The 18,984-nt window shown below is 33.9% G+C and overlaps 1 protein-coding gene across 1 annotated transcript; it reads right to left on the reverse strand.

Annotated features, from left to right (window-relative positions):
- Positions 1 to 4,208: 4,208 nt before the first annotated feature.
- Positions 4,209 to 9,490, reverse strand: LOC139513785 (uncharacterized). Its single transcript, XM_071302626.1, has 4 exons — positions 9,373 to 9,490; positions 5,985 to 6,268; positions 5,525 to 5,657; positions 4,209 to 4,666 (listed from the first exon to the last, which is right to left on the reverse strand). The coding sequence occupies exons 1-4, from the start codon at positions 9,488 to 9,490 to the stop codon at positions 4,209 to 4,211; spliced, it is 993 nt and encodes a 330-aa protein (XP_071158727.1).
- Between the last annotated feature and the right edge of the window lie 9,494 nt (positions 9,491 to 18,984).

Below are 18,984 nucleotides of genomic sequence, written 5' to 3' on the forward strand. Positions count from 1 at the left end.
CTTTCAGAGAAAAAGTGAAGTTCTCCTATGTCTCTTCATCTAATCATTTTCTGTTCATGAAGATAATGTACTAGTATTTGCCGGAACACTTAAACTGCTTGCAATTTGGACCGAGGTTATGCGGACCTTTCTACCTCTAGCGTGGCGTAGAATTATGTCTTCAATTGATTAAACATTAAGTTTCCTCTAAGCCGATAAATCCACTCTACGCGCATTAAATTTACCAATATGTTTCAAATTTCCAATAATAACGAAGAAATGCATAAACAAATGCCTTTTATAACTGATTTAAATGTAGCATAACATGTAAAATACTGAATATTGAAAATGTGTTATCTAGAATCAAACAATTTTGCGTTATGACCAATTAGTTTCAAAGGTTTGTATTGGACATGTTGAATAAACCATATTTCAAAACTTTGAAATGCTGATTCGCCGTTGATTGCTTAGATTGTGTTACAGTTGTTACAGGACAACCATTCATTTGTTACTTTAGCAACTGGTCTGCTCACCTTTGAAATATGACCGGTAAATGTAGTGTTTACCAAATACATTCATTCTTGTTAAATATACTGGCAATCTGTAGAATCTCACAATCCTCTTGTAACGAAATCTTAGTGATATTGTTCTATTTCGGTATCACAGGTTACATAACTTAATACGGTGTCCCTTCTACTTTCTGTAATTCTAATTTAGCTTTCATTGTTCGTTCTTCTTTTGATCTTTACGCCTTGTCGCTAAACTTCAATTTTTGCTAGTCAATAACCCAACCCAAATTAAGATCTAAAATGCATTGATATCCAATAGTTTTTGTGATACCCAAAGTGTGTTTATTGGTTTGTGTTGTCTGAAATTTCAAAAGCATAGCTTTTTTGAAAACATATTATGACAGTAGCAAAAATTTTGCGTTTCTCTTGATGTGAGTTGTGAATTGGGTTTAAAACCGATAGCATGAAGATGAAACTCATCTTTTCTTAAAATGTAAAATTAATAAATCTTTACGTAATCAGCTTGAAAAAGATATAAATAATATATGTCCAAAAAAATTGAAATTGTCCGAAACAGATATATTACAATTACTTCTACCTTTATTTAAGATTATGCAGCTTACTGTTCCCTTCATTAAAAAGTTTCTTGCACTGAGGGGATTGGACACAACACCTGTATAAATAGTACTGGTTTAGCACTTTATATATGATGTTTAATGTGTTATAATTTTTACATTGTGTATACATTTTAATGGTTTTGTTTATGTGATGCTTGTGTTTTGTCAGAATAACAGTATAAAGATACCATTTTGTTTTAAATGAATGGGATAGATTTACTCGCAGAATATATTCTAAGAAATTTCACAGAAAGTAAGTTATAATAAAGGCAACAGTAGTATACCGTTGTTCAAAACTCGTAAATCCATGGACAAAAAAAATTGGGGTAACAAACTAAAACTGAGAGAAACGCATTAAATATAAGAGGAGAACAACAAACAACATTAAAATGTAACATACACAGAATCCGATGAGAATAACAAATATGACATCAAAACAAAATACATGAATATGGGATAGAAAAGTACCGTGACACGTCTTATAGTAATGTGAATTCACACTCAAATATAAGAGAAAACAAACGACACAACGGTAACAGAACGTTAAAGTGTTACACACAGAAACGAACTATAATATAACAATGGCCATTTTCCTGACTTGGTACAGGACATTTTTAAAGATAAAAATGGTGGGTTGAATCTGGTTTTGTGGCATGCCAAACCTCGCACTATAATGGCTATGTTAAATACAACATTGAAATTGAAATGACAACATAATATTACAGGGCTACAATACAAATAAATAGGAAAACAGATAACCTGAACAACATCTATAAAGTAATTAATTGTGTTCTACATTTTAAGCACTATTATAGCATCTAGTTATTTTATCTGAACGTTAGTCATACACCACATCTCCTTGTCTTTATATTGTTGTTAAACAGGAATGGTCATTAACTTGAGGGGGAGGGGGGGCTGAGTTGCTTCCTGGACTTTCATGATGTTAAAAATCAATTTCAGAATGCCATGCTTGTCAGTCTAGTACAAACTAAAATGATTAACTTGACATGTTCATGTCCTGATATACATGTCATGTTTGCTACTGGACATTAAACCTCAGTAACCAAATCTTCATCATATTTATCATAAAGACCGTAAAGTACAGTTACAGTTACATGTCTGAAACGAAGAAACCATGTATTCCAATTCAGGCAAAGTGCAAAGATATTAACGGTACTTTGCTATCCCAAAATGTATGTATTAAGTTTTGATCTAACATTTGTAATTCTAATCGGATTTTGTCAAATATCTTGACGTCTTTTCTGTTATATTCATGTGTTATGGTAAAGAAACTTAGACCCCGTTCACACTAGCATTTTTTTTATCGTTCTAATTTGAATCGATCTAAATAGAACCAGTTAGCGTTCACATTATCTTTACTCCCAACGATCTCTATCGGTCTAATCTGAACCACAGCGTTCACACTACAATTAAAAACGTAATCGATCTGACCTAATTAACCGTAAAACTGTAAACACTGTGTATAAATAGAAAATAATTAATAAAATGTATGTGTTAATACACTGATACACATACTTGAAAAGAAAATGGACGAAGTTATTGTTTCTGTTGAATGTCAAGTTCAAATTTTAATACTTGTGTTCTTCCAGTTTTTATTCATTTTAAAGCAAACAAGAGTAGCAAACAAGTTGCATAATGAAGAAATGCTGCGGTTCATAAAAAGAAAAAAACAGAAAAACAAAAGAAGACAAAGATTTCGTCAATATATGCTCCGGCGAAGAAAACTTTTTTTCCGTTTGTTTGCACTTGCCTGTACCCGAAGGTCTGTCCACAGAGGAATATGGGTAAAACCAAGAACTACTGATTTATACCGGGATGTTATGAATTGGACACCAAATGACTGGTATGAAAATATACGTATGTCTCAACAGTCGTTCAATCATATTTGTGATCAGCTCTCTGTGTTTATCGAAAGAAGGACTACGAAATTTCGATCTCCTCATCCAGTTGGAAAACGTGTTATGGTGACACTTTGGCGTCTAGCAACGAATATTGAATTTAGAACATTGGGTCATTTATTTGGGATGGGACTTAGTATAGCCTGTATGATATTTCATGATGTGGTTGATGCAATTAACTCTATTCTTCTTCCCAAGTATATAAAGTTTCCAACAGGACACGCCTTGCGGAATACTATCGATGGATTCCGAACTAGATGGGGATTTCCTCAGTGCTGTGGGGCAATCGACGGGACCCATATACTAATCATCGCACCAAAAGAACATCATGCGGACTATTACAATAGGAAGTGCCATCACTCTGTACTTTTACAAGCTGTTGTAGATTACAACTATCGATTTTCTAACATAAATGTTGGACATGCAGGGAAGCATCATGATGCGCATGTTCTTCGTGAATCATCGGTGTTTCTAAAAGCAAGTGCTGGTGAGCTATTACCCAACTGGACTGAAAATTTAGACAATGTTGAAGTTCCACCTTTTATAATTGGAGATCCTGCCTATCCGTTACTAACATGGCTGATGAAAGCGTATCCCGGAAACAATTTATCCCAGGATAAGCAAAAGGTTTTCAACTATCGTTTAAGTAGAGCTAGTATGACCGTCGAATGTGCTTTTGGTAGACTTAAAGGTAGATGGCGTTGTCTCATAAAAAGATTGGACAATGAACTGTACAGTGTGTCGGGGATTGCTAAAGCCTGTTGCACTTTACATAACCATTGTGAAGTGCACGGAGACTTTTTTTTAATGAAAATTGGCTTGAAGATATCGACGACAATGTTAATGTGCCAGCAAATCGGAATGACGACAATGCAAATACTGATGTTAAACAAATTCGAAAAGCCATAACCAACTGGCTCAAAGATAATTAAAACAATCAGTTAATGAAAGTAGTTGTATTCATGCAAAGCTCACATGTCGTCTATATATTAGTATTAATAAACTTAACGTCAAATATTTGTCACTGATCTAAAATGAACTCGATCAAACATTAATAAATTATTTTAATCATATTTTTTTCAGAAAGACTAATGCACAAAAAAATCTTATTAACAATTTTCATGGGAAAACATCAGTATTACTTTTCTTTTTAAATGAGTTAGATAATTGCCCTCCTATGAACATCAGAATTCCATTTGATTTCTCACATTCTGTAAAACATCAGATGTCTGATAATTGCCCATGTTTGATGCTTGCATTGGCTGCATTTCAGTGTAATGTTGTTGATTCAGAGGACTTGCATTAATTTGTGGAGGCGGTGGTGGAGCTTGTTCCTTTTCAATGTAGTGCGGTTGATACTGGTGACTTAAGTTATTAGGCGGAGGCGGAGATTGTTGCATTCTCATTAAATTCATCTGCATTTGCATAAGGTTTGCCATGAATTGTCGGTCAGCATTCCTTTGTCTATCCTCTCTGTCTGCCTCTTCCCTTCTTCTTTTTTCCTTCTGCTCGTTGTCTAATTTCAAGCGTTTTTCTTCAAAAACCCAAAACTGTTTTTCTGATGTTTTCTCTAATTCTAAAAATTGCTCCATAATTTCAGCTGGGTCTGGTTTTTTTCGTTTTGTTGTTTTCATTCTTGTTCCTAACAATTGCAATAGAGTGTAAAAATGTGCTAGTTTGCAAACGTAGTTTAGATTGCATTATCTCAACAATGATTTTTAACGTTTTTAAACAAGAGGCTCTCAAGAGCTTGAATCTCTAGAGCCTGAGAAGATTTTCAAATGTTAGCAAACTTGATGAACAAATTGTGTACAATTGTCTGTAAAGGGCAATAAGTTTAAGGGGTCAATTAACAATTTTGGTTATTTGACTTTTTTTTAGATCTTACTTTGCTAAACATTATTGCTGTGCACAGTTTACATATATCTATAATAATATTCAAGATATGAAAAAAAAACTGGAAAATTTCCTTAAAACTACCAATTAAGTGGCAGCAACCCAAAATGGTATTTGGCCTAGTAGTTTCAGAGGAGAAGATTTTTTGAAATAGTTTACGACGACAGACGACGACGACGACGGACGCCAAGTGATGGAATAAGCTCACATGGGGATCTTCGGGCCCCTGTGAGGCTAAAAAAGAATCTAAAAAGGATCAAACCAAAATATGCACAAGACAGTTTGTCGGGCTATATTATCACAGCATATGGCAGATCTCTTTTTTTTTTTTAATTTATTGGCATTACTCCACAGCTGCAGTGATGTTCAAATATAGTGATAGTAGTCATTTTGCAAAGAATGCTACTCAGGCCTGTGCACGGAGTTGTCTCAAATATTTATAGAGAAGTAAGAGTTTTTGCTCCGCGTGGAAATCAGTAAAATGAAGAACAACAATAAAAGCGCTGTTACTTTGCTTTTTGCGATTTTCCCTGTAATTTTTTTTCTTTTTCTCAAGGATAGATAGACCATATGTTTTCTTTATAATTATAGTGCTATAGTTCACCTCTGCTTGTTTGCATTCCAGAAGACCCTGGTCTGGAGGGTGCTGGAGTTTCAGGTTTTGTTGGTCCAAGTATTGCAATTTTCATTGTTATTAAATCATACAATGTAATACCAGTATTTAGTACAAATATAATCTGAAATCAATCCAAATTCCATCTTATTTTTGAGAAATAGTTTTAGACATTCAAATGTGACGTCATATTTTAGTGTGCTGTTTTAGAATTTCAAATATGACGTCATTTTTTGTGCTTTTTTACGATTTCATATGTGACGTCACTTTTTTTACTTTTTGCGTTGAGGCCTCGACTAACTCGGGTGTGTATTTTTTCGTGTTGGTTTATGTCCTTTGTTTATAAAGTACACAAAGAGATAGACACAATAATGACACATACTAAGCTGGTTACATTATAATCTGATGTATAATAAAAATGGAAATATATATATGTCACACAAAATCTTACCGTAAGCTGATTTTTATAATCTTTAAAAACACAAACAGTTACATGCCAATTCATCCCCTTCTGTCCAAACCAATCGCTTTGTTTTTCTCTGAACAATAAAGGGAGGAATTTCATTGCCCAGTCCATAACAACCATGACTTCTCCATTCTTAAGGTTTAGAAGTTTCTCTTTTCTGCAAGAATCCTGGGCGGCCAATCTCACTATGTGGCATTTCCAACCAAAAACTGCGCTTTCTGATGTGCTTATATCGTGCTCTAACTCTCGCTGTTTTTCTATAGACAAATCTGCAATTATGATGAAAAATGTTTGTCAAGTCAATGAACAATAAAATTTTGCATTCGAGATTTCTTTGTAAATATTGCTATAAACTTATTAATACAGATATAACTTGATAATTCATTGACAAGTATTCTTTAGTTTTCTATGTTGCGTCATGTGTACTATTGTTTGTCCTTTTCATTTTTGTCCATGGCGTTGTCAGTTTATTTTCGATTTATGAGTTTGACTGTCCCTCTGGTATCTTTCGTCCCTCTTTTTTTTAGAGCCAGTGCAGAAACACACATTTTAATTTTCGTTTTTATTTTTTCCATTTTGAAAGAGTTACGTCAATGATGAGAAGCTTGCATTAATAAAAACATGGACATATGTGTTCCTCCGGCAGCAAGAGGGTTTATGCTCCAAATATATCAGAGTATTATACATGTAAATATTCACATTAACTTGCAAAAGGTCAATTTCCACCAGACACACCTCATATATGTTTAGATACACCTTGAGTTAGTTAGCCTGAATTGATGTTACTCATCCTCGGATTTCAAATGTTTGGCTTTGAGCGTTCCTGATGAAGGTAAATCCAGAAAAGCGCTTCGGACGCATTGCAATTATTAAACGTGTTGTTTTCTATTTTTACACCAAGATATTATTATGAATTCAGGATCAATTGTTTTCAATAATTTAATATGAGGGTGTGTTTCACAGATATTATATGGTTAAATCTGTGAAACACATGATATATAATTGAAAGCATTAATTGATGAATACAGGATATCCAATTTCATTACGTGTTTATTATAAACTCAAATAATCATGACCATACGTGAATGGTCAACATACTCATTTGGTCCGGAACATACACATTAATGTTATTTAGACCGGAGTAAATTTGTTTTGAAAATCAACCATTCCCAGTTAAAACACGCGGACGTGACAGAAGACACCATTATAAGCGTCAACAGTTAAAAATTAATCGAAATAGTAAACTATTTTTTTAAACACAACTTGTTTGACTGTCCCTCTGATATGTTGTGTCATATATACTTTTGTTTGTCTGTTTATCTTTTTCATTTTTAGCCATGGCGTTGTCAGTTTATTTTCGATTTATGAGTTTGACTGTCCCTCTGGTATCTTTCGTCCCTCTTTGATATGAAATTATGGTTTGAGTCGAGATATATATGTTTTTTTATACTAGATAATTCACCATTTTTAAGTACATAGCACTCTCAGTCTACAAGAAAGACAGTATATTATTGCTGAAAGACATAATCTTCCGTCTTATCATATGGTTATCTGACGGAAGATACACGTTAATTTACAAGCTTTTATTAATCTATGTCTCCCTTAATAAAGGAGATATTTGTGGAAGAGTTGGTTTTATATAAAAACACAAGACTTGTATACTCTATTCATCTCGGCATCACAAATGGCTTGCACATTCAAACTGTGGAATTTTTTTCTGCATACAAAAATCTGCTCGTCCTCACTTGGTCTTTTTATTGGTATTAACGTACCGTCAACTGCTCTAACAACATTGGACATAGTATACAAATAATGCTTGATTTCTCTCACAGAAGTCTGGTCAAGAGGGAATTTTATTTCGTGCATAAGAGTGGCAACCAAAGAAATTGTATCTGAGGATATTATTCTTCTTACCTAAGAACGGCTTATTGCATGGATGTCTCCTATCTCGGACAGAAACCCTCTTTTGCATAGTACCTTAAAATTGTCAAAACTTGATGCAAAAGGGGCGGGTGACGAAGTTTCTAAGTCAGGGGCAAGCACATCTACTAAGTCAAAAATACTACGTCTGTCTAAACGGTATCTGGAAATAAGTTCTATGTCACTTAGATTGTCTATAATATTGGTCCTATCTCTTTCCCTCCGCCGTGCCCTGCGTTCATTGTGTCCGAGTATAAGTAATGCGACGGCCATCTCTGACGCTGCGATTAATCTGAGATAGGTTCAAGTACAAACTAATTACGTTCGCGATTTGCACGCAATGTACGACCATCGCAAAGTACGATTGTTTTATCAAACAGAACTTTAGCATTGTGTTTGGTTAACGACCAAACGTACGCTAACGATTGCCAGTACCGGGTCATGATGAAAGTATTATGACAGTTGTTTTTCAACGATATCAATCTTACTTTCGTCAAGCTTAAAACTGTTTTAGATATGAGGAAAGACTAGTAGTAGTAACAACATGATATACAGATCATCAAGTGTTTTCTTTACAGATATCGTAAAATATCAAAAAAAGTTAAAATTGTTGCTAGCAGCTGATATTTTACGATATCAATGTGTAGAAAACCGATTATCTATACTTATTTAGTTCTTTTTCTTTGTCTATGTTATAACTTTTCCAATGAAATTATAATTATCAATGATAGACTTTTTTCTTAATTATGCGTTTGTATCTCAAAACAAATTATATTCATCAATACTAATTCAAATTATTATGAAGAAAAACTTACCATTATCACTTTTTTACGATAGCTGACTGTATTCACAGTTGTTTGATGTAAGGTGCTGGCAAAGCTTTTAAATAGCTTCCTGGTCATCGCTTCCCTTCCCATGTCCATATTTTTTTGAGGTACAAATAACATTACAGAGAGAATGGAGGAGGCTCAGTGTGAACAATACAATCACATGTATATGTCCCTTTTGCTTTAACTTTGTCATTGAAATAGTTGATTCTCTTTTCTATTTCTGATAAATTCAAGGCATTTATCAAATCGACATTATTGAAAATAACGCATTTTTATCTCATTAAAACTAAATGAATACAATTTATGATTCCATTAGCACGAAGTAGGGAATCGCTACTTTTAAAAAGCACCACTGCACCTCTGCAGAGATATGCATTGATGTCGAAATGTGGTTTTGAGCATTTTGAATAAGTTTCATAAAATTATATTGAGACAAACTAAAGTAAAAATAAAGAAGTTCTGAACGGAAAACAAATGTTAATGACTTACGAACGTACGAAGTACAGAAGGACCAGTATTACAATAATATCAGATTTTATATTTATATTATGCTAATGTATAAAGACAGCCCTTATTTAAAATATATCTTACAGTTCTATACATAGCAGGTCTGTACTCCATACCGAATTTTCCTCTGATATATTGCTTTGCCATTCTTATTTCTATTCCTGTTGGAGTCCTGCTCATTTCCAGCTCTATCAGCTGCTTGATTTCCTTTAAACCATTACTTTTTTCAAGCATTTTGTTTTATACTGATAAGCATAAGATTGATTACATGTTTAACAAGTGAAACTGCGAGCTACTGCTCACTGATGATACCCCCGCCGCAAGTGGATAATATTAATTGTGTAAAAAATATGCAAGTGTTCGGTAAACAGGAAGTTGTTGAGTGATGAATCTGAAAACGCATCACACGGTATAGCTGACTTATATTTACCCTTAAACCAAATTTCAGAAATCCTTGTATTGTAGTTCCTGAAAAAAATGTGACGAAAAATTTTCAACTTGGCTATCATGTATAAAATCAAACAAGTGTTCGGTAAACAGGAAGTTGTTGAGTGATGAATCTGAAAACGCATCACACGGTATAGCTGACTTATATCAAGCCTGAAACCAAATTTCAGAAATCCTGGTAGTGTAGTTCCTGAGAAAAATGTGACGAAAAATATTCATGGGACGGACGGACTGACTGACAGACTGATGGACTGACGGACTGACGGAAGGACAGACAGAGGTAAAACAGTATACCCCCCTTTTTTGCAAAGCGGGGGTATAAAAATACACCTGAATATGAATAAAATGCCTCCAGAACGGAAAAATATATCATTATACATAATATATTCAGGTTTTTTTTATTCAAACAAAGTAACATTTTTGCATTAGTTTCCGTCGATATTTTTCGCCTCATGGGCAGCAGGAAAAAAATTAGATATCTTTGCACAAATTAAGACCTGCAAGTATTTATGTTTAAACATTGGATGACAACTATTGTAGTGCTTGAGCTGTTCGGTAGTCTGCTCCCGAGACTATTTCTGTTTATTAAAAGAGTCAGATAACATTTCAGCAGCGTGAACATCTTCATTTGCTTGTTTCAAAACAGGAGGAACACATACAACTTGCAATTGCTGAATGGAATGGATTTCAACATGAATGTGAAAACTCATTTATTCATTACCACAAATCAAGCTAAGATAAGGATGTCAAAGCGCCAGTAAATCTGTAAATTGCTATACACTTTACACTACAAATTTGCAAATTGTTAATTCATTTTGTACTCGACACAGAACAGGAATTGCCTGTAACATAATATATGTGAAAAACCCAATCAAAGTCGTTAAAAAAATCTAATTAGGATTAGAATTGGTTTTTAAGTGACTCTCTCCTGAAATTTGGTTTTCTACACACTCCATATTCAAGGAAGTTGAAGGTATGAAAGATTTTAAGTCTTTTAAACGCGCGTCTGGCGTACTAAATTATAACCCTTGTACCTTTGATAACTATTTCTTTGAATTTTGGAATAAAAGTTTAAGGTGATTAAAAGTTGATACCAGTGTGGTGCTGAACGTGACCAATGACTATGTATACAACATAACTTGTCCATATCCATGCGACTGTTAAATTACAATACTAAAGTATACACGTACAATACTAAATTATACACGTGTATCAAGTGTATCATGATTTGAAAAGTACGTTGACGTTGCTTTATATACAGAATAACATCAACGATATATATAATTTTATTTGTACAAATTATGATTTATTTAGATAGTCAATTTAATAGAAAGCACCTTCAAGAATAAAGTTACATGCATATGTCAACCCACATTACTTCAATTAATAACCATTTGATACTTTAAGAAAGGTATTTATATTATTTTAAGAATTGTCAAGTACATTACACAATTAAGTTTGAAAATTAAAATTAAAAAAATTAGATTCAATGAAATACACCTTTTGTCGGTTAAAAACATATATCATTCCTCTATTTAAAACAATACAATTCTACTCATAGGTCAATTGTTGTTTAAACAGTTACTTGAGTTATTGCACAAGTTTCTACAATTTTGTTTTCTAACAATAAATTCTTTATATACTTCCTCTAACTAAAGCTTACGGGTGTTCGCTACTCAGTTTTAAAATTACAAGCTTTTAAAAACATTTCTTAATTGAAAGTACAAAAATGTATATAGATAAAGGAACTAAAAAAGCAGAAAAAAATGAAGGGTTCGTGACCTTGCTTTCAAGACACAAGCCATTTAAAAGTTGGCGAGAAAAAGATTCTCTCTAGACTTGCGTTCATTGGTACCTTTTCCCTTTCCAACAAGTAAGAAATAATAACAAGGATTTTAGAAGACTTTCAAATATGTCTTTTAAAACAATTTGTAATAAAAATATGAAAAGAAAAGAAGGGGTTTGTGTGCAAAAAATTTCAATTGCATTGAATGATGGATAAAATCAGAGGATTCCGAATGTCTGGCAAAAATTTAAGAGGAGCAAACATTCTTAATTCTACTGTATACATGAAAAAAACCCAACGATAAATGTCATTTAAAAAATCCATTTCTTCTAAATCTTGTTCTTCTCTTTCTGCATATCAAAGGCATCCATTATGTCGTAAATTTAACAGGTTCCTGGTACATTCGTGTACCGAAATTGAAAATAAAGCCTTGTTCACATGTTGAACAAAACATGAATCATGTTTCATGTTTTGTCAAACCTATAGATTTACATCATATTCGAATTTTATCAGGGTTTTGTCAAGACGTTTGAACTTAACTCAGCACTGCTTGGTATCTGTTACGCCTTATGCCCTGGCAATATTCTGGCTATAATCTTTAAATCCACATTTTTTCTTAACGCATCCAGCTTCCATTCCTGTGACATACTTCTGGTCAGCTCTCCACCAGAGGTTGTTTCTCACACCAGAGTGTTGCTCAGTAAGGTGTCTTCTCACAGCTGTTTTTCTTGTAGACAATTTTGAACAATGTTAATAATTAGAACATGTGCAGGGTTGTAGCAAGTGTTTTCAATTTCTTCTATGTTTTCTGTATAAAATTTTCTAAATTTAATGCAAGATGGTGAATTTCTTGTCAAATTTATCAATTTCCTCCACCTTAGTAGCATTATACTAATTTCACATGCATTTGGAATAGATATTTCCCAACTTATTCAAGAGCTTGTAGCTGCTGCTCAGATTTTGTTAAACGTCACCAGTGTCTGAGGAGAATGAATCAGTGGTAAACAATGCATGTCAATACACGTCTCTTCCTTTTCCCCAAAAAAGGTCATCGAAAGGTACCAATACCTTGTTGTTAAATATTCAGTATCATCTTCTTAAATGATACAAGAAGGTTCAAAAAATCAATTGATAATTGTTAGCTTAACGTCCAGTGGCAAATATTAGCTACATGATCCGGACGAAGCTTAACGTATAGTGTCAAATATTTGCTACATTTTCAAGACAAGAACAAAGTAATAATAAAGACGATATGGATGTTCTTTTCATAAGGCCATGGAAATTTGGATAGCCTGTCAGAAAATAGGGATATCATAGAGAAATATTCCTGCCTTGCAACAGACCCTTTTTGTACGTTTCAAAGAGCTTTATCCTTGATTCTTAATATGGACACAGCGTTGAACTTTCTCTACACGAGATTGAATATCTTCATCCTGACTTGACGTGACTGCGTACTTGGACATCTTGCACAGTCATACGGAACCCCAAACTTGCAATTAGATAAGGGATTTACTGTAAGTCAGCAGGAGACTGAAGTGAACATTTGTCTATCCCTCAGCCACCTGTAATGGGTAACCCCCAATTGATAAACTTTTATTTTTAAATGTTGTTTCTGTCACACGTTCTATCAATTTGTATATTTCACATGGTGTTCGATTTTGTGTTGTTTTCGTCTTATAGTTGATGTGTTTCCCTCGATGGTTTGTAACCCGGATTTGTTTTCTCTCAATCGATTTTTGACTTTAGAAAAGCGGTAAACTACTGTTGCCTTTATTTTCTTCAAATAGAATACGAAAGCAAGGTTTAGAAAAAAAGAACTTAATACGTGTATTGAGGAAAAAGACCAAGGTAAACCATTCACTCTACCAAGATGGAAGGTCGGGAGCAAAATCAAACTAAAACCAAACTGTTGGTCTACTGTTTAAATTTAATAACTGTGTTCTAAGATATGAAATTATGTTCGTTCTTGAATAACAACTGTTCTCAAAAGTGGTTATTAGGTTCTTGCATACTAGTAGTTGGATGCCTTTTCATTACTGCAATGTGTACAACAAATGTAATTAAATAATTTAAAAAAGTCTACCAAATGCTTGGTTTCTGTCTGAAAGATTGGCAAATTTTATATAAAAATAATAAAGTACATGTGTTTATATGTATTAAGGTTTATTCTATGACGCGGGACATAATTCAGGCACGAGCACATGCAAACATTGAAGATCAATCGACATCTTCAGGAATTTTTTTTTTATTGTTATTGGTTTTGAACAAAATGTTGGTAACTGCGACCCCCCCCCCCCCCCCCCCCCCCCCCCCCCCCAAATGGTGACTGGGGAAACGTAATATGGTCACTAGGTCTTCTTCTGTGCGGGATGTTCGCAGTCACGTCCAGTCTGAATGGGGACGTTAAATCCGATGTCTGGTGTTTAGAGGGTGCCACGTTTTTTGCACGTTTAGAGCCCTTGCAACAACTCTTTGAGGGGTCCGTATGTGGCCTGTTGCAATGCAAAATTGCTGTCCCTATCCAATATACCCTCATTTTCCAGTGGCAGTCCGAATTTCTCAGACCATCATCCCGAATGGCCTCTTTTATGACAAGACCTGCATATTGTTTTTATTGTTAACTTGTTCTTGTCCTGAACATGCATTACATATTTGCCACTGGACGTTAAGCAACAAACAATCAATGGTAACTGCGAGTACTATCATAGCTGAACTTTGTGTCTTTTTGTTGTTGTTGGGATGCAAAAGTACCTCGCCACGTCCACTGTATGTTTTCTTATTCTGTCAATCTGCTGAGTTAATAGTTATTTTGTACTGTTACACCACTGTCCCAGGTTTGAGGAGAGATGAGATCCCGTTAACATGTTTAACCCCGCCAAAATCTGTAACTCAGTGCTTGTCCTTTGTCTTTCGTTCATTATATTGTACATAAATTAAGTTGTTAGTTTTCTGGTTTGAATTGTTTAACATCTGTGTTTCGAATCCCTATATTTCTGAATTTGCGGTATGGGGTTTTCTTATTGTTGAAGTCAAAACAGTGATCCATAGTTGTTAATTTCTGTGTCATTTGGTTACTTGTGGAGAGTCGTTTCATTGGCAATGATACCACGTCTTTTTTATATACATAAATAAACGAATATTATTAGTTACATAGTGTGTAGTGATCTAATACGGTATATATGGGGTCAGTAAATTCCCTATGGGGTGAGATCGATGCTCGAATCCCCAGTAAATTACATATGGAGTGAGAGCGAAGCTCGAATCCCCATTTGGAATTTACTGAACCCATATATAGTGTGCTAAAGACCTAATACGGTGTATATGGGGTCAGTAAATTCCATATGGGGTGAGAGCGAATGCTCGCTCTCCATATGGAATTTACTGACCCCATATATACCGTATTAGGTCATTCGCTCTCACCCCATATGGAATTTACTGACCCCATATATACCGTATTAGGTCACTAGCACACTATGTAACGAATTTATCTTACCGACTATCTTAGCTTGTGAAATTTAGACTAGTGTCCTATCAAAATGAGCAAGTCTTCAATACTGTTAGCATTAAGAAACTACTTCCATTGATCTACAAAAACAGATACAACAATAACAACTAGTTAGGTTTAAATGTGTTTTATGAATTTACTTTCTTCGTCTGTTGAAACCTTTACGATTTTTTTCTCAGTACCGTTTTGTTTTTATAAAGGGACGTAACACCCCTACTAACCGTGTATGAAATAAGCCCCGCCTCCCTACTACCTTATAAGGAATATTAAGGGACCTAACTCTCCACTACTAACCGTGTATGAGATAAGCCCCGCCTCCCTACTAACCTAATATCAAATATACACGGTCTCCACGAGCCTCGGGGCGCTTTAAACCAATCACATTCCTAGAAATGTATAGGAGGTAAGATAAAATATTATAACAATGAACATTATTGACCTAAGTAAATAGCATGAATATAATTAATAACAACCAAGTAGTGGAAAGAAAACAGAAATATATACGCACAATTTCAAAGGTCGCTGCATAATAACGCAAGTCGCAGAATGATTGAATTATTAAACACGTACTACAATATGCACTGTTTGCTGTCCTTTGTTACAGGACACAATTTGCAACTTATAGAGAGTATATATAAACATCTCTTTCTACAACCATTATAAGACAATAAAATTGAGAATGGAAATGGGGAATGTGTCAAAGAGACAACAACCCGACCAAATAAAAAAAACAGCAGAAGGTCACCAACAGGTCTTCAATGTAGCGAGAAATTCCCGCACCCGGAGGCGTCCTTCAGCTGGCCCCTAAACAAATATATACTAGTCCAGTGATAATGAACGCCATACTTATTTCCAAATTGTACACAAGAAACTAAAATTAAAATAATACAAGACTAACAAAGGCCAGAGGCTCCTGACTTGGGACAGGCGCAAAAATGCGGCGGGGTTAAACATGTTTGTGAGATCTCAACCCTCCCCCTATACCTCTAACCAATGTAGAAAAGTAAACGCATAACAATACACACATTAAAATTCAGTTCAAGGGAAGTCCGAGTCTGATGTCAGAAGATGTAACCAAAGAAAATAAACAAAATGACAATAATACATAAATAACAACAGACTACTAGCAGTTAACTGACATGCCAGCTCCAGACTTCAATTAAACTGACTGAAAGATTATGATTTCATCATATGAACATCAGGCGCAATCCTTCCCGTTAGGGGTTTAGTATCATACCATCATAACATATATGAGAAGAACATAACCCGTGTCATGCCAACAACTGTTTTTAGAATAAATGTGTTTAGTTCCGATGCAAAGACCTTATCAGTGACTCAATATTAACGGCAAAATATGCAATCTTTAATGACTTGGCAACAGTATCGTAATTATATCCCTTCTTAATAAGTATATTCAAAGGTTTTGTAAGTTTCTGAGGTGAATACTGACACCTTTGTGCTTTATAAAGAATCTTTCCATAAAAAATTAGATGTGAAATACCTGAACGTATTAGAAGTCTGCATGTTGAGCTATATTTACGAATGATGTCTTTATACCGATGATAAAATTTAGTAAATGTTTTGACTAGTTTGTGATATCGAAAACCCTGGTGTAATAATTTTTCAGTAATACATAAATTTCTCTCGTTAAAATGTAAAACATTGTTACATACACGAGCGAATCGTACAAGTTGAGATATATAAACACCGTAAGATGGTGTCTAGGGAACGTCACCATCTAAAAACGGATAATTAACGATAGGAAATGAAAAATCATCCCTTTTATCATTAATTTTAGTATTCAGCTTTCCATTAGTGATATAGATATCAAGATCGAGAAAAGGGCAGTGGTCATTGTTAGTATTAGCTTTATTTAAAGTAAGTTCAACAGGATAAATTTCATTAATATACATACTGAAGTCGTCATTATTGAGAGCCAAAATATCATCCAAATATCTAAAAGTATTATTAAATTTGTTTATCAGATGTTGTTTCGATGGGTCTTTGCTTATTTTTGTCATAATTTGTAACTCATAACAATACAAAAACAGGTCCGCAATAAGTGGTGCACAGTTAGTCCCCATTGGAATTCCGATAAACTGACGATATACGGAATCCCCAAAGCGAACAAAAATGTTATCTAGTAAAAATTCAAGGGCATATATAGTATCAAAGCATGTCCAATTAACATAGTTTTTTTGTTTATTGCTACTAAAAATGACCTAAAAGAGTTTGAACATATATATTCACATTCTGATTTTTTGAATGCCCATTTAATTAGGTGTGTGAATTTTTTCTTAATGAGAATGTGAAGCAATGTTGTATACAGGGTAGAAAAATCAAAACTTTGAACAGATTCAAAATCACCAATATAAGCATGCAATTTATCAAGTACTTCCAACGAGTTCTTGACACTCCAAAAGTAATTTATTCCACTATTTTCGAAGGCTTTATTTGAACAATTTATTATCAGGTTTTTAATTGTACCAAGTGTGCTGGTAAGAAGAATAGACAATTTAGTAGTTGAACAATGGCTTGAAGACGAAATAAATCTATATTTGTAAGGGGTTTTGTGTAGCTTCGAAAGCCAATACATAGTTGGGACTTTCATTGTATTTGGCTCTGCTTGTAAAGCGGTGGCTAAAAGTTTATGTTTGTTACAGATTTTGTTTTTTGAAAATGGAGTCAGTTGGAATGTTGGTGAATTGGTGATTTCCTTTTTCAGCACTTCAATGTAAAATTTACGTCAAACAATAATAATATTATTAGCAGCTTTATCGGCCGGGACAAAAACAAATTCCTTGGCTAGTTCTTTTAGTTTATGTTTGATACGAGAAATAGAAATAGGTTTATTGTGGTTATGTTTATTTTTTATTTTATTTTTATCTAATTGAGTTGCATAAAAGGAATATATGAAGCCATAGATATTACATTATTACAGTTATCATCACAATACAAATTAAGTGCCTGTAATCTTTCATTGCTTTTTTTATTTTTTTATTGTTTTAATATACTACAAATGCTGTTTTGGGTTGAACATCTGATATATGTATGTGTCGTGTACAAGTTGCGATTTTGTACAGGTTATAACATGTACGAAAATATTGTACATGTTATAACTTGTATAATGCAAAAATACAAGTTATAACATGTACAAAAATACCTCGTTCATGTTATAACCTGTACAAAATATTGCTTAAAAATGGTTTTAACTTGTACAAATTTGAAAACTCAAATATCATGCTTCTATTATTGCAACAGATGTTATTAACCTCAATAGGTGCAAATGTTTGCACCTGTCCTAAGTCAGGAATCTGATGTACAGTAGTTGTCGTTTGTTTATGTAATTTATACATAGCCAGAAATTAGTAGTGGTTTTGCTAATTAATATTCATAATATGTAAATGAGAATTGTACCACGTGATAGTACTTTGACCTGGACTGGCTTGATAGGCTTGATATCATTAAAATCTTTAAAACACGGATATTATAAGTTGCCCGTCACAGAGTCCTTATTTACAATCACTTTGATATTTCCGTAAAGTTGACAGGCGGTCAAAATCAAAACAATGAACGCGAATTTAGTGAATTTTTCGTGCTTTCGTGAGTTTATTCTTCTTGAAATAGTGACATTTTAATTTTACGTGGGAACCTAGAGTTCAACGACTACACATACAAGGTTTGGACTTGCTTATTCTTTGGAAATTCAAGTTTCATATTTCACCCCGGCAACCAGTTTTTGTATTGACCTTGTAAGCCAATTTTCAACACGAAGTTTGCAAATTCGACGTTTCAGCCATTTTAGCCTGTATTTTACACTGCAATGTTAAAAGCCTCTCGCTTCGATTTTTAAAATAGCTCAGGAACCTGTATTTTTGCAACAACAGTCATTATGTTTCATTTAAATGGTGTATATTGTTGTGTATATTCATTTTCTGCCCCGGCAACCGGTCTATTACTTAAATTAAAATTAAAACAGACATTTTTTTC

This window comes from Mytilus edulis, chromosome 1 (assembly GCF_963676685.1).
Source record: "Mytilus edulis chromosome 1, xbMytEdul2.2, whole genome shotgun sequence".
In the NCBI taxonomy this organism is placed as follows: Eukaryota; Metazoa; Mollusca; class Bivalvia; order Mytilida; family Mytilidae; genus Mytilus; species Mytilus edulis.

What these genes read in the sequence shown, in the direction of transcription:
- LOC139513785 (XM_071302626.1), bottom strand. Translation starts at nt 9,490, where the DNA reads ATGCTTGAAAAAAGTAATGGTTTAAAGGAAATCAAGCAGCTGATAGAG. An exon ending in ATTATAAAAATCAGCTTACG is followed by an intron (nt 5,658 to 5,984) that starts GTAAGATTTTGT and finishes GATTGATTTCAG; the next exon opens with ATTATATTTGTACTAAATAC. An exon ending in TGGAATGCAAACAAGCAGAG is followed by an intron (nt 4,667 to 5,524) that starts GTGAACTATAGC and finishes TGCAATTGTTAG; the next exon opens with GAACAAGAATGAAAACAACA.